Source organism: Hyperolius riggenbachi, chromosome 1 (genome assembly GCF_040937935.1).
Source record: "Hyperolius riggenbachi isolate aHypRig1 chromosome 1, aHypRig1.pri, whole genome shotgun sequence".
NCBI lineage: Eukaryota > Metazoa > Chordata > Amphibia > Anura > Hyperoliidae > Hyperolius > Hyperolius riggenbachi.
The window spans coordinates 526255645-526271820 of NC_090646.1; the positions used below are offsets into that span (position 1 = coordinate 526255645).

Sequence of the window (16176 nt, forward strand, 5' to 3'; positions counted from 1 at the left end):
ATCATTTTTTTCACTTCAGTGTCACTTTAAACAATAGTAATGTAAAAATTCTCCCAAATAGAAACTTAAAAAAAATATATATTTTATAAACTATTTAGTCAGTGTTTTCCCTTTGTAAAATATTTCCTTTCCATGATTTACATTTTTTAAATTTTGCAGGTGGCATCATCTTTAGTGCTGGCAGGTGCATCACGTGGAGCTTACACTCTATCTGCCTCATGTCATCAACTGTCGTCAGGATCTTACACCCTGATCTCTATCTCATGTCACTAAGGAAGACATAAGACAGTGATTAGACTGTTGGCTCCTGAGGACAGTAAAGGTGCGTACACACGCACTACGCCCGCCAACGACGGGTCCATCAGACCTTCGCGCTGGGCGGACTTTTAGCTGACAGTAGCGCGTGTGTACGCGCTGTCGGCGGACTGATAAGGCTGTTTCTGAACGTTCCACTGAGCGGATCGTTCAGAAACAGCCTTATCAGTCCGCCGACAGCGCGTACACACGTGCTACTGTGGCTGAACGTCCGCCTCTCCCCCGCCCCTCTCAATCTTCCTTCACAGAGAGGGGCGGGGGAGAGGCGGAGATCCGTATGGCGATTGACGCGAAAGGAGGCAGAGCTGCAGCTCATAGCTCTGCCTCCATGAGCAGCAAAATCCACGACCAAGAAAGTCGTGGATTTGGGGGGAGGACACCTAGTTTTGCCGCGGGATAGCGGAGGTTTAGCACTATGTAAGGTGCTTTACAGTAAACACATGCTGGTTCACTCACTTCAGAGTCTCTTTAAGATCTTATGCTGGGAATACACAGTTCGTTTCTGCTCGATTCTGCACTTGATCGTTTTTGCTGTTTGATTCTGCAGTCGGTTCTCTTATCTTCCGCTCGTTTTTCTTATCTTTTTCTATTCACTTCTATGAGAAATCGAGCGGCGAAACGATCGAACGGGAAATCGGACACGGCGGAAATTATCTATCGAGCCATCTAAATGGCTCAAAAACGAACCATGTATTCCCAGAATTACACTCTAATCACTGTTTTATGCCACTAAGGACAATTAGTGACATGAGGTGGGGATTAGAGCTCAGATTTTAGTTTTTTTTATGTTTTTCTTCTAACCTTGATCCGTTTTTATTTTCGAAACGTCTTATAGTGCAAAAAATATAGTAATTGGATACTGCTCTTAAGATGCTTACCATAATGCAAAAAAGTCGTGACAGCCCTGTAGTAAATTCAGCATTCTTGTACTATGCAAGCCAAGGTGGACATTTAACAACAGTGATAACAGGTGGACGGTTTACATTTTGAAGGGTTTTTTTTTTTTTTTTTGCTGCTTTTTATTTTTATTTATACATAGACTTGCACTTACAGTCCTAAAAGAAGCTGATGATTTTTAATACAAGACCAGTTTTTCAGGTTCACTGATAAGCACATGTGTGATTGCAATGGAAACAGAGGCGCCAGCAAAATTGATCATAGGTAAAAACAGATTAAAGTTGGGGGCAAGGGTGGACTTACCTCCCCAAAACCAAACACAACCACTATGTATGGTTTAAATAAGATTTAATACGTACTCCAGAACAAATGCAACACGTTTTGCGGGTCTCTAGCCCGCTTCCTCAGGCAATAATAAAGATAGGAGTAACTCAGAAGTTGTGCAGGGAAGTACAGCTCCTCCTGCCTGAGGAAGCTGGCTAGAGACCCGCAAAACGCGTTGCATTTGTTCTGGAGTACAAATTAAATCTTGTTTAAACCATACATAGTGGTTGTGTTTGGTTTTGGGGAGGTAAGTCAACCCTTGCCCCCCAACTTTGGTCCGTTTTGACCTATAATCAATTTTTACTATGCCGGCGCCTCTGTTTACATTGCAATTATTGTTATCCACCTGGTGGAGGGGTGAACACCTTCTTTCCTTCTACAGAGAGCGTCCCCTGAGTGGGGACAGGCCTAATATCCCCATAAGTGCTTTAAGTGGTTACCTGAACCCGTCAACCCATACTTGTGAGTATATTTCTAATTACTGCTACCTTGGCATTCCTTTATCATCAATAATACACTATTGGGGCCCTCGATTGTGTTTTTCCTTTTTTTTACAAGCACATGTGTGAGTTCAAGTCCTGAGTTGCCTTCGTGTATAAGGCCCCCATATTGCTTCAGAAGCATCAAGTACAGTTAACCATTGAATCCACTATGTATGACCACTATCTGCAGTGGTCGGAGAGCACCTGGTTTGAAAAAGTACTGTACAGTGTAATTCTTGTGCATTCTAGCTTCTCGCCACTAGATGGTGGTAAATGAGTGGATAAAAATTCTATCTGTAAACCATTGCTTTTTCTGGATTCAAAATGTATTTGACATTTACATCTGTAATCATGCATTTAATCTAGTACAATGTAATACCTATGAAATGCATCTTTAGGGAATGATTGTGCCTTTATACCATTTGTAAATGTTTACATAGCGATCATTTATTTACATAATGTGCATGACTCCCCCATCCACAGACACCCTGTCCGCTACATTTGGTTCAATTCTCAAACCTTGATCACTGGAAATATTCCTGATGAGAAGCACCCCCGCGGGGCCAGCATTATGGATGATGATCTTACTGCGCACAGAAGGTAAGGCCACTCATTATCATTATCCTTTCTATTACCAGTAGAGATTAAGTTGTAATGGACCCTAGGCAAGGTAGTAGATTTGGGAGGTCAAGGAAGTTTGCAAGTGGGCCCCTTGACGCCCATTAGGCCCCAAGCCCCTGCCTAGGTTGCTTGGTGGATGATCCTGCTCTGATTACTAGCCAGTCAAATAATCAGAGTACAAAGCCCCATTTCCACTGGGGTCTGTCTCAGTGATGTATGTGGCACCCGTGCAGCTGTGAATTTGTGTCCAAATGCCCCTGCAGTGCCAATGCACAGCAATTGGGATCCAGATGGAAAAAAAGGTTTGCTTTCCCCGCACACCAATCAGACGCAGTCTATTGAAATAAGTGGGCTGCAGTTTTGATATGTAGACAATGGGTTGAATTTGCACGGATTCAGACCCAGTGGAAACCAGCCCTAAGGGAGGTAGATCCACATTGCAGACCTCCACAAAAGTTGCATGCTATCTGTTTAAAATGTCATAAGGTGCTTCACAAGCAATGATATATTCATGTCCGAGAAGAAACAATGATGCCAAGCACTACCAATAATTCCCAACACTTAAAGCAGAATATAACCCTGCATTTCAACTTTGCTCTAAAACATTATTTACAGTATATTATATGCAACCAGCATTTTTTTTTTTACTAGACCAGCATTGGAAGGGTTACACAGTGCTTTAAAGTTCCTGGAGATTTCTGCAGACGCATCCGAAGCTGACATAGATACATTTTGTTTACATAAATGTATCTAAGTGTTGAATGTGACTCACTCTCTCTGACTGAGAAGGAGCTAGAGGACAGCCAAAGAGTGTGTAACATTTCTCAATAGATACATTTAACTAAATAGAATGTAACAATCTGAACTTCTGCATATCTCTCCTCGGAACTTTAAACCTCTGTGTTTAACCCTTTCAATGCTGGTCTATTAAAATATAAATGCTTTTTGCATATAATATGCTGTAAATAATGTTTTAGAGCAAAGTTGAAATGCAGGTTTATATTCCGCTTTAAGCTTCATTATTCTAGCATTACAAATCCATAACACCAAAGAGAATATTATCCTTATGGAGAGTAGATAGTATCATCTCAAATAGCAATCCATATCATAATAAAGCACACACTGAGTTGTGCCTGTACCCCATCACGGTAATATCCACCATTTATAGATGTGCTAAATAATGTCATAAATTGACCAAGGCTGGGCCATAAAATGATAAATTATTGAAACAAATGAAAAGGATGTTGTTTAGCCTGCAATAAGGATCGTTTTTCTTGTATTACTTCGTGCTATGGCTTTTTTGGGAGGCTGTTATTTTGCTTTCTAAAGGTCCATACCCACCAAGCAATTTTCCTGAGCGGTCTTGCGCAGTGAACGTTTTTTCCCGATATTGCACAACATCGTCTAAGGAAGGCTTGTTAACTGTGTTCATCCACGGCCGGTTGCGCACGATAATCATTCACTTTTAAGAACCGTCTTGATGGATACAATTGTGGATGGTCGTTCTGATCGCCATTTGGCTCAAGCTAATTACCGCGATCATTCAATGCATTCGCACCCGTCATTTTTCGGGATTGAGGAAGGTGGATCAGGAAATGATCATTTGTCAGATTGCTCGTCGCCGCGTTTCCCCCGATCCTTCCGCAATTTTTGTGTTGAGTATTCAGCATACGTTTTCTGGTTTTAGTTACTGCATTGAAAATTCATAAGAACATATATAATTACTTGCCGACTGCTCCACGCCAATTGGCGTGAACGCGGCGACTCCCCAGGACCCCTCAACGCCAATTGGCGTGAAGTCCTGGGGCAGAGATTGCAGGGGATCGCGCATGCATCCTTACTTAAATGACGATGCTCTACTCTGTCAACAGTCTGCCAGCGGCGATCACCACTAGCAGACTGTAAACAGTGTAAAAAAAAAAGTATATTTGTGTACTGCGCTGCGATCTATGGCAGCGCTGTACGGGGACAGCTCTCTCACTGAGTTGTCCCCTCCATTGGCCACAAAAGTGATCAGCTCTCATAGGCTGATGCCTATGAGTGCTGATCACACTGATTGGTTCTTGGAGGGAGGGTTGATGGGTATTTAAATACTGTATTTTCCGCCGTATAAGACGCTCCGGAATATAAGACGCACCTAGATTTAGAGGGCAAAATCCAGAGAAAAAAAATACTAAACCTGGTACGTCCATATTCCAGGAGCGTCTTGTACATGTTATCCCACAAATGGTGTCCTCCAATCTGCCCCATGTGTCCTGCAGTCTGCCCCATGTGTCCTGCAGTCTGCCCCATGCCTCCTCTAGTCTGCCCCATGCCTCCTCTAGTCTGCCCCATGCCACCTACAGTCTGCCCCATGCCTCCTCTTATCAACCCCATTCGTCTGCCAGTCCCCACTCAGGTCTCACCCACCATGCCTGTGTGCCTCCTCCTTTCTCCCCATGTCTCCTCCATCATGTCCCCCGCATGTCTGCCCTTCTGTGCCGGCTCCCCCTGCATTCTGTCTGGTCCTCACTGTGTGCCCGGCTCCCCCCTCGTGCTGCCTGGCTCCCGCTGTGTGCTGCCTCCCCCCGCGTGATGTCAGGCCCCCCGACTGTTTAGCGGCAGCTGCTTACCTCCTCCATCATGCCCGCAAAGACTGCAGACCTCTGTCTTCTGTGTTCGGCTTCCTCTAGTGCCGGGCTTCTAATAACGCGTCATCAATGACGCGTCATTAGAAGCCCGGCACTAGAGGAAGTCACACACAGAAGACAGAGGTCTGCAGTCCTTGCGGGCATGATGGAGGAGGTAAGCAGCTGCCACTAAACACTTGGGGGGGGGAAGGCAGCACATAGCGGGGGCCAGACAGCACGAGGGGGAGCCGGGCAGAGAAGTGCAGATATGCAGAAGACATGGGGAGAAAGGAGGAGGCACACAGGCAGGGAATCCCCAACGTGGCGGCTGTTCGTATCAGCAGGCGTTCGGAAGTCGGGGATTCCCTGCCTTTGCCATATAAGACGCAGGGAATTTTTCTCCCCGTGTTAAGGGGAGAAAAAGTGTGTCTTATATGGTGAAAGATACGATAGGCATTTTTATTAAAAAAATACAAAAAAAAATCATAAGAAAACAGATGACACCAACGGAAAGCTCTGTTGGTGGCAAGAAAAGGGGACAAAATTCATTTGTGTGCTAAGAGGTATGGCTCTGCAGCGAGCTTTTAAAGCTGCAAAGCCCTGAATTGTAAAATGTAGCCTGGTCACTAGGGGAGTGTAAGCCTATGGTCCTCAAGTGGTTAAAGGAGTCATCAGGGTAAATTAACACATATAAGTGCTACTTACCCGGGGCTTCCTCCAGCCCCAAGCTCCCAGCATGTCCCTCACCGCAGCTCTGCAGTCAGCCGTTCGCCGCAGCTCCCTCCCAGTCCCCGGCGATGACGTCACCGCCACGTGGAGCGGACTGCGCAGGCGCAGAACTACTGCACCTGCGCAGTCCACTCCGGACCATGTGGAGGTGATTCACAGCGCCGCTCGCGCAGACGCAGTACAGGCCAACCTGGAGGTCGCCCTGACGTCATCGCCGGGGAGCGGGAGGGAGCTGCGGCGAACGGCTGACTGCAGAGCTGCGGTGAGGGACATACTGGGAGCTTGGGGCTGGAGGAAGCCCTGGTTAAGTAGCATTTATTTTGGTTCATTTACCCTGATAACTCCTCTAAGGCTTTAGTTACAAAAATCATTTGTTACTTACTGCTCATCACAGATTTTTATTATTATTATTATTATTAACTGCCACTAAAGGGCCACTCTGCATTCTTTACAAAAAAATGATGAATGCATTTATCAGTGCTACACGCATCATTTTGTAATTGAATACCTTTAATAATTACATTTCCATTTGATTCTGAAACTGCTATAACATTCTAATACAGATAATAAAATCAAAGTGAACTTACTGAAAAACATGGGAACAGTATACGGATTTGTACTACCATAATTCTCACCATTGTGGCATTGGCTTAGGGCTGATTATGTACATAAAGCACCCTGTTTTGCTTTTTATTTTTGCTTTTATATTTTATACGTATGACCCATGCTTGACTGCATGTGATGCTGCACTCTGCTTAATTGTACGCACAAGCTGTAATGTTTTTTTTGTCCTATGTATGCTTGTCCTATGTATTTGCCATGCTTAACTGTATGCTATTTCTTGTCTCTTCAACAACGACCCTGTATGTGCCAAAACCAATTCCGGGTACAATCCACCGGTTGTACTTGGCGATAATAAATTCTGATTCTGATTCTGCATCTCAGTATTTCTAGGATTGCTGAATTGTTTCATTCATTGCACGGGGTAGGAAAGTGCACAGGTGTGGGACTTGTGACAACACATTTGTGGGGAGGCTGGGGATGTTCTATTTTTCTGTACACCCTAATTCCCATTCATCACTTCCTGACAGAAAATTGTTGTAGTACATTGCATGGTCCAATCCAGAGCACAGCAGGTATGTCAGGGTAGTTTGTTAAAATACTTGCAGTGCATGCAGCTGAAAACAAAAGTAAACGTTATGTACATTATTTGTTATAAGTTCACCTGTCCTTTAAAAAAAAGGCTTTGCTGATTAAGCACCTGAAATGAAAGTGATAATAAGGTGTGTAAACACATAAACTGCTCACCATTTGTTTACCAATTTTTGAAAGAAAGTTACCATTCCTTCAGATTGCTGCTGGGATGGGATTGGATTCATACATTAATTATGCTGTATGTGTTTGCTCTACAATCAACCATACCTCCCAACATTTTGCGATGACAAAGAGGGACACTTTAAGATGCACCCCTGCCACACCCCTAGCCCCACCCCCTCTACACCCCTAGTCAAGCATACCATAAAGAATACTTAAAGAGGAACTGTAAACAGAAAAAAAATCCTCTCAGCGATGTCCAGTAAAAATGCCTGGGACGAACCATTTTTACTCCTGGCAGAGTAACCGATTTTTTTTCCTTTATTCCAGTAGTTGTAACTGAAGGTTGTAACCACCTTTTTTTTTACTGACTGATGTCATCTGAAGGCACCCAATGCATGTGTGGAGAGAAGTGCAGTTAGAGAACTAGCTGAAGGAGGCTAAAAGTAGTTTGTATATACAAACAAAATTGAATGGTTGTTGTAAAGCAGTTTTAGTAGCAGGGTAAATGAATGGAGAATAGTGATGAGCGTAATGACCTAATTACGTTTACGCGAAATGTCGCGTAATTCGTGAAATTAAGATTATGGCCATAATCAAAATTTTGCAAATTTCACAAAATTACATGAAATTTCGCGTTTATGGGGAATTTTGTAATTACAATAGATTAGATAGATAAAGTAGGATCATTTACGTAACACAAGCAAATCAGAATTTTGTGTTTTAACACGAAAATCCTTCAGTTCTTGAAATTGTGTTCCAGTCCAGAGCCTCCTGATACATTTAAAGCGACAGCACTTGCAGGGACCTTTGCATTATCAGATATTGCAAGGCCCAAAACCAAGTGTCATGATCACTAAACGCACCTTGACAAAGGGCTGGTGCACACCAGAGCGGTTCATGAGCGCTTTTAAAAATGCTTGGGGATAGAAAACCACTTGGGTAATGTATTTTTAATGGGCTGGTGCACACCAGAGCGGCTTGTTTTTTTCCACAAACGCAAACTCAGGTCCTGCAGCATTTTGTAGATTTCTGAGGCGTTTCTGCCTCAATGTTAAAGTATAGGAAAGTGGAAAACCGCTCTGAAAAACGCTAGATCAGAGCGGTTTTCCAGGCGTTTTGGTTACAGAAGCTGTTCAGTAATAGCTTTACTGTAAGGCCCCGTTCACACTGCACGCGGTTCCAGCCACATTTTGGAAACGCGTGCAGGAGGCCGACACGCACGACATCAGACATTGCATAGAGTGCAATGTCTGATGTTCACACTGCATGCGTTCCGGACCTGTGCGGTCCGGGAACGCATGCTGCACGCATTTTTTGCCAAAACGCATGGCTGTCCCATTCACTTTTCAGTGATAGGATCAGCCACGCAACGCATACAAACGCGGATGGCGTGCGTTCGTACGCGCTGCGTTCCGCGTGCGTGCCCGTCCGCGTTTGTAATGTGAACGGGGCCTAACAATATTTGTGATCTGCTACACAAAAACCCTCCAAAAAACGCTAGGCATGTTTAGAAAACCTCTAAACATACCTAGAATCGCTCTGAAATCTGCTTCAAAAACATCTAGCGTGTTGCAGATCCTCTAGCGGTTTTTGGTGTGCACTGGGCCAAAGAGCACGTCTTAGAAGTGGCTGCAGATAGAGCCTCCTGATACATTTAAAGTGACAGCACGTGTAGCGTCCTTTGCATTATCATTAATTGCAATCGATGAGTGACTTTCCTGAGTTTAGTCATTACCTAAATGTGCATAATTACTATTAGGGATGGGGCACACCGAGCGCTAGGGTAATGCATTTCAATGGGGGTGTGCACACCACAGCGGGAGGCGTTTTGCAGAAACTAATACTCCCAGGGTGAGGCATTTTTTGGATTGCGGAGACGTTTCTGCCTCAATGTTCAGTATAGGAAAAACGCAAACCGCTCTGAAAAACGGCAGATCAGAGCGGTTTGCCAGGCGGTTTTGTTACAAAAGCTGTTCAGTAACAGCTTTACTGTAACAATATATGAAATGTACTACACTGAAATCTGCAGCAGCAATCCGCAAAACGCCTCAGAAAAATAAAAAAAAAAGCGTTTAAAAATCTGCTAGCATTTTGCGGATCTGCTAGCGGGTTTTGGTGTGCCCCGGCCCTGAGAAATGAAATTATGTCCATTTTGTTAATTCAAATAACTTTGTTTCTGTAGAAAACATGAAATTACGAAATTTTGCAAGAGCGAAGAATGCGATGAAACCCCAGCGCTGTTCCCACAATGTGTATGTACGTAATATGTAAGTGCGCGTTTACACATTACCTGTCCTGTGTTGCGGGTGCCCGTCTGTCTTCTGCTGCTTTTCTATTAGCTGCATAAACCACGCTGGCGTGCTATGCGGCAAGCACAAGAGTGTTGGAAAATGCACGGGCACTGCAACACAGGACAGGTAATGTATAAATGCACATTTAGGGCTGGTGCACACCGAGCGGCTACTTCAGCGTTTCTGCAGCCGCTTGCGGCTGCGGATACGCTTGGTCAATGTATCTAAATGGGGTGGTGCACACCAGAGCGGGAGGCGTTTTGCAGAAACGCATACTCCCAGGGTGAGGCATTTTTTGGATTGCGGATGCGTTTCTGCCTCAATGTTAAGTATAGGAAAAACGCAAACCGCTCTGAAAAACGGCAGATCAGAGCGGTTTTGCCAGCGTTTTTGTTACAGTAGCTGTTCAGTAACAGCTTTACTGTAACAATATATGAAATCTACTACACCAAAACCGCTACACAAAACCGCAAACGCTGAAACGCTACAGAAAAATATGAAAAAGCGTTTCAAAATCTGCTAGCATTTTGCGGATCTGCTAGCGGGTTTTGGTGTGCACTAGGCCTTACACATTACACACACACATACATATGTACAGTGGAGAGGCGGTAGACAAGGTGAGCTCGGCCAATTCCCAAGATTTCATGCTGAAATCGATCGGAAATCGGTCTGTGGTGTATAGGCAGCTGACAGATGTGTACCTAGCATTAAGGTAGCCATATCGCTAGCAATGATGGGCAGATTCGACCAAGAGACAAAACCCTCTCTAAGCGATATGGCTACCTTAATGCTAGGTACACACGGTGCAATTTTCTGACAGATTTTCTGTCGGATCGATTATTTCCAACATGTCCAATCTGATTTCTGATCAATTTCCCATTCACTTCTATGGAAAATCCATCAGAAATCCGATCAGACATGTCAGAAATAATCGATGAATGTAAATCTGGCAGATAATTGCATCATGTGTACCTAGCATTAGTTGTCAGTCTTTCAAGACTGAAGAAAAAAAACAGTGCTGAGTGGACCCCCTGTAGTGTAGGGGGTTGGGGAGGATTGTGCTAAAGGTATGTCTTTACAAAGGGAGAGGTCAACACACACAGACAAATGACTGCAGAACAGGAAACAAAACAAACAAGCAGAAGCCTGCATTTGTCAGATAGTGTTGTTTACTATGGGTAGCTGTGCAGCCTTTGTGTGTACTATGGGTAGCTGTGCAGCCTTGCAGCCCCCACCTCTCCCATATCAGCGTGTTTTACTCACTTCATCCCAGCTGGAAGTCCTCCCTTATCAGCTCTTCCTACAGTCCTCCATTTCAGTAGCTCTGTCTCTGCTCTGCCTTCCATGTGAGTTCACCCGAGATGCAGGCAGACGGGACAGAGAGAACACAGCTATTGCAGCAGAGCTGTAGGAAGTGTGTGCTGAAAGCACAGGGCTTCCAGCTCCGATGAAGTTCGTTACAGATACCAGCTGATCTGCAGGACGTGGAGCTGAGTGGCAGCACAGATTCAGGCGGGCAGAGAGGAGGACGATCTATCACAGCCGCGGAGGCTGCAAAATCGGCTGCTTCTGCCTCCCCTCGTGCACAACTGCACTTGTCCTTCCTTGATGACGGTGAGGACAACCGTTTTTTTTTTCTCTCCCAACTACTGCTGGTGATGTCACTACCCAGAGGGCAGTGCACACAGCTAATTTTATACATCCGCGGAGGAAACTCATGGAGGGGGCGTGGTTTAGCATTTAAAAGTGAAATTCCAGCAAAATGCTGGCTTTACATGAGGAAATACTGGGGTTGCCCCTATAAATTAGGTATGGCTATCTGCTGGTAATGAGTTGTCTTTGATGTTACAGTACCTCTTTAAGCAAAAGATGTATTTTTTCAAACTCAAACCACAGTGGTCCTTTTTATCATCACCACTTTTAATTCATATTCTCATTTGAAAATAAGAATAACATTTAGATCTTTACATCTGTCCTGAAAGAGGAACACGTGGAAGAAAGAGGGACGGGTTCCAAAAGAGGGACAGCCAGGAGCTCTGGATCTACTCCTTTATTTCATGCTTGGTAATTTAGGGCCGGATTTACCATAAGGCACTTTAGGCACGTGCCTACAGGCGCCTGATGTAAAGGCAGCTCAATCTCCTCCCCTAGCGTCTCCTGCCCTCCTTCCCTATGCAAAGTCCCTAGCGGAGCGTAGATGTGAGATTACTCACCCAGCTCTTGGCATTCCACTGACGAGATCTCCCTTCAGTTGGGGGCACCTTTTTAGCTACTTAATACTGAGGGTTCTTCCGGATACCTTATGCTAAGGGGCACCTATAGCTACCTGTGATGGGCAAGGGAAGTAAGGGAGAAGTGACAGCAGAGCCAGCCAGCCCACTTGCGGTGTAGTTCAGCGGGTGTTCGTTGTTTCATGGAGGGCAAATTCTAGGGTGCCAAAACATCTGTGCCTATAGGTTCCCGTGATGTAAATCCAAGCCTGGTAGATATACAGTAGTTTCAGTGGATATGGTTTTTCATATACTGCCACTTATTTGTAATAACATTGTAACCAAGTACTGCAGGGCAAAACTACATTGTATCTGGTGTTTTTCAAATAGTTACTTGAGAACTTGAACCAGTTTCTACTTGTTACTTTGGACAACACAAGTGTCATAATTAGCTATTCTTTGATGAAGCCAATGGAATATCCTGACATGAAAAGCAAATTAAAATGGTAGACCTATGAACATTGCCGTAATGTGAGCCTTACCAATAATTTGTTAAAGAGAATCTGTACTCTAATATCCGTACACTAAAAAGCATACCATTCTATTCCTTATTTCCTCCTGTGCCCCTCTGTGCTGTTTCTGCCACTCTCTGCTGCAATCCTGGCTTGTAATTAACAGTTTTAGGCAGTGTTTACAAACTAACCAGCTTGTGATAGGCTCACATAAACAGAGTGTGTGAGTCATACAGAATGTGCAGGGGGCCTGCAGAGGGTGTGTATTGCTTCTATCCAATCACTAGCAGCCCTGCACATTCCACACATTCAAGCCTTAGCCCGACAGACACGACAGAGGAAAGGAGATAAGATTTATTACAGAGACAGCGCAATTAGGAAAGGCTGCAGTAAGCCAGAGCACATCAGAACAGGCATAGGAACTTATAGGATAGAATAACTAAGGCTGAAAAATTTGTTACAAACTTTAAGATGCTGAAAGGAAACCAGAGATGTCATTATGCAAAGATTTGATACTTAGCCGGGTTTCCTCCAGCCCCATAAGCACGTCTGATTCCCTCGCCGTCCTCCCACATGCTTCCGTTTAACAGCAATCAGACCCAGTAACTGGCTCAGTTGCGTCAGTCGGGGTCTTCTGCGCATGAGCTGGAGGTCTGTGCATGCGTAGAAGACCTCGACTGACGCAACTAAGCCAGTTACCAGGGCTAATTGTGGTGGAAAGGGATACTGCGCGAGGACGGCAAAGGACTCAGACGTGGTTATGGGGTTGGAGGAAGCCCCAGAGTAAGTACTGAATCTTTGTATAATGACGTCTCTGGTACACTTTAATGTGATTAATGTGACTGCATTGTCATTACATATGGTTTTCTTCTGCCTACTTTTACAGACATCGAGGCATCATCAATGTTTATGACTTCTCTGTGGGCCCGAGATCCGTGGAGAGCATCCTTCCCATTTGTCGCTCTTCCTACAGTGAGGTCACTGGATACAATTACAACATTGGCTTAGCAGTTCCATATGACTGTGTGTAGAGTGTTGATTACTACGGGGAACATATTGGCAGCACTCGAAGCTGCTGATAATGTACAGTACCGTATTCTCACAGACCAGAAGATCTGAATGGCAATAACCTAAGGATTCCAAATACTAAGTGTTTTGTTGATGACTTTCTTTTCAGAATCCAGCTGTTCCCCATGTTAGGTACACAATGTTCTTTATCTCCCATCATCAGAAGGTATGTGAGCACAAGGCCGTGTTGCCCTATGTTAGGCACAGAACTCTTTTTGTAGTCTCAGTGCTTTACAGATGGAATTGTTTACTGTGTAAAAGATTGTCCTTGCAAATGATGTTCTGTGAACAATTGTACAATTGCAGGGAGCTGGTCTGCTTTTACTGAAGATGATTCATTGCTGAACTATGCCGCATACTCATACACAAACCTTAACGAGATGAAGTATTTCTGTAGCCTAATGGGTCTGGACTGTCAGCTTATTTTGTATAGCATTTTAGTTTCATATTTTTGTTTTAACTTTTTTTTTTATTATAGAAAAAAAAAATCTGTTTTTTTTTCCCTTCATTTAGTTCAGTCAAAAAAACGGTGAGGGGGAGAATGAGGCAAAGTAGCATTCGCCAACATTTTCATAATTCATGTTTGGATTTTCTTAATATCAGATGCTTTAACCTTTTAGCAGCCACATAAAGTAAAACTTCATTTGGCTGCAGTGCCAAATTATTTTTTGCCGCTGCGGAAATGTGCCTTCCCCCGCCTGGCCGAGCAGCGCAGGGAGCTTTTATAGTTACCTGTCTGGACCCTGTATTGGTTTCCTCTCTTCATCCACCTGCGGCACTGCACTCCCCACATCCTCTTCTGACTTCCAATCACGTAATTAGATTTCATCGGGGCTCAGAAGATGGTGCCAGTGGTACATCGCCACCCGGTGGAGGGAGAGGGGTAATGGAATAGTCTTTTCAATCCCCCATTTTCCACCACTGGGTGGCGCTGCACCACTGACACTATTTTCTGAGCCCAGATCACATGTAATAATGTGATCAGAAGAGGATGTCGGGAGTGTAGCACCACGGGTGAATGAAGAAGAGAAGCTGGTCCAGTGTTCGGAACAGGAAACTAATAAAGTGCTCTCTGCTCCGGTCTGCATGACCTCGGTAGGCAGCAGACCTCTTAGGTTTTTCTTAACCCATTAGCATCTTCAAACGAAGGACAAGTAAAGAAGACAGCCCAGCACATAGGAAAATCCAAGCTGTAACAATGTTTTAAGTTCTTTTGTACGTTTACGCTTTTGATATTGTCCAAAAAAAGGATTTAGAAACCTTCCTTCTCCAGTTATTGTCCAGTGCTGAAGAACCTTTCTTTGAAGACCTACAATCTATTATGTATCTGGTTATCTGTGTGAAAGTGGCCATATGCTGGCAGGTGACCGTCTGACATGCCCTAAAATTAGATCCCTCTCTCCTCAAAATCTGATCAGAGCGGAATCTATACCTGCCACACACGGCAAATAGATTTTTTAAAAAATTCAGCTTGAAATGTATTGAAAATCTGTGGAACCACTGCACAGCAGAGCTGGCTGATGGTATCCCCCCACCAGGTGTCCCCCATTTAATAGGCGCGTGCACACACCTGTGTGGTCAGCGAGCTCCCTCTTGTAGTCTCCATCCCTGGCGGCGTAACATGCTGCTGGGTCACGTGGAGAGGTGTCAGAGGGAATGAATATGGAAGGACACAGGAGGGCGCGCAGCGGCCAAACAGATGAGTGCACTGCAAGTACTCTACATTGAAATGGTGCCCAGTGGAGCATGATTAAAACTTGGGTGTGGAGTCCTCAAGGGACCATCTGCCAGCCGTCAGCCTACCACAGTGCCCCACCCCACTTCCCTTCATGCAAGAACTTCCGGTTGGAGCGATCAATAATTTCTAACAATTTCAGCCAGAAATCTAAAATGTGCAAACATATACAAATAAGAAATACATTTTTTTTCCAGAGTAAAATGAGCCATAAATGACTTTTCTCCTATGTTGCTCTCACTTACAGTAGGTAGTAGAAATCTGACAGAAGCAACAGGATTTGGACTAGTCCATCTCTTCATAGGAGATTCTCAGCAAGGCTTTTATCCTTTATAAACATATTCCCTAAAAAGTATTTAAACAATGATGCTGGCCAGCTTTCCTGCTCGCTACACAGTTTTTTGGTAGTTGGACAAAGCAACTGCCATTTACTAAGTGCTTTTGAAAATAAATAAATCCCTGAGAATCACCCATGAAGAGATGGACTAGTCCAAAACCTGTCACTTCTGTCAGATTTCTACTACCTACTGTAAGTGACAGCAACATAGGAGAAAAGTCATTTATGGCTCATTTTACTCTGGAAAAAATGTATTTCTTATTTATATATGGTTGCACATATTTTAAATTTCAAAAATTTTCGCCATAGTGCCCCTTTACATGAATATAAAAAAGTGTTCCTGAACTGGGGCTAGACTGCATGCATTGCTGATACAGGAAATGCCACTTGAAAGGTTGCTCCTGTGCTTTGTGGAAATAAGTGAATGTAGCATTTTTGGAGTTCATGTAAATGAAGCGAGGATCCTTCTCTTGTAAAATGTACACGCATTAATGAGCGTTACATATGCATGGCTAATGTGAAAATACTGGAGATAACTGAATAATGCACATCAGGAAATCGTCACGCCATGGTGACATACCAATGGAAAAACACAGGAAATCTGTAAATTGAAGCATTGATGAAATGTCCTGCTGAATTAACTGAAGAACAGGCAGAGTTCCCTATCCAGCCCCAAACTATTTGTATTACCAGCAATCTTCACAAAGCTTAAAGCAGGGGTCCCCAAAC

General features: G+C 44.1%; 1 protein-coding gene across 1 annotated transcript in view; it reads left to right on the forward strand.

The window, feature by feature from the left end:
* Positions 1–15303, forward strand: part of FBXW8 (F-box and WD repeat domain containing 8) — a 144927-nt gene extending 129624 nt beyond the window's left edge. The window contains exons 10-11 of the mRNA XM_068246005.1: positions 2502–2618; positions 13194–15303. Of these exons, the coding sequence (XP_068102106.1) occupies positions 2502–2618; positions 13194–13338 (262 nt within the window). The 3' untranslated portion in view covers positions 13339–15303. The remainder of the gene's footprint in view (positions 1–2501; positions 2619–13193) is intronic.
* The last annotated feature ends 873 nt before the right edge of the window (positions 15304–16176 follow it).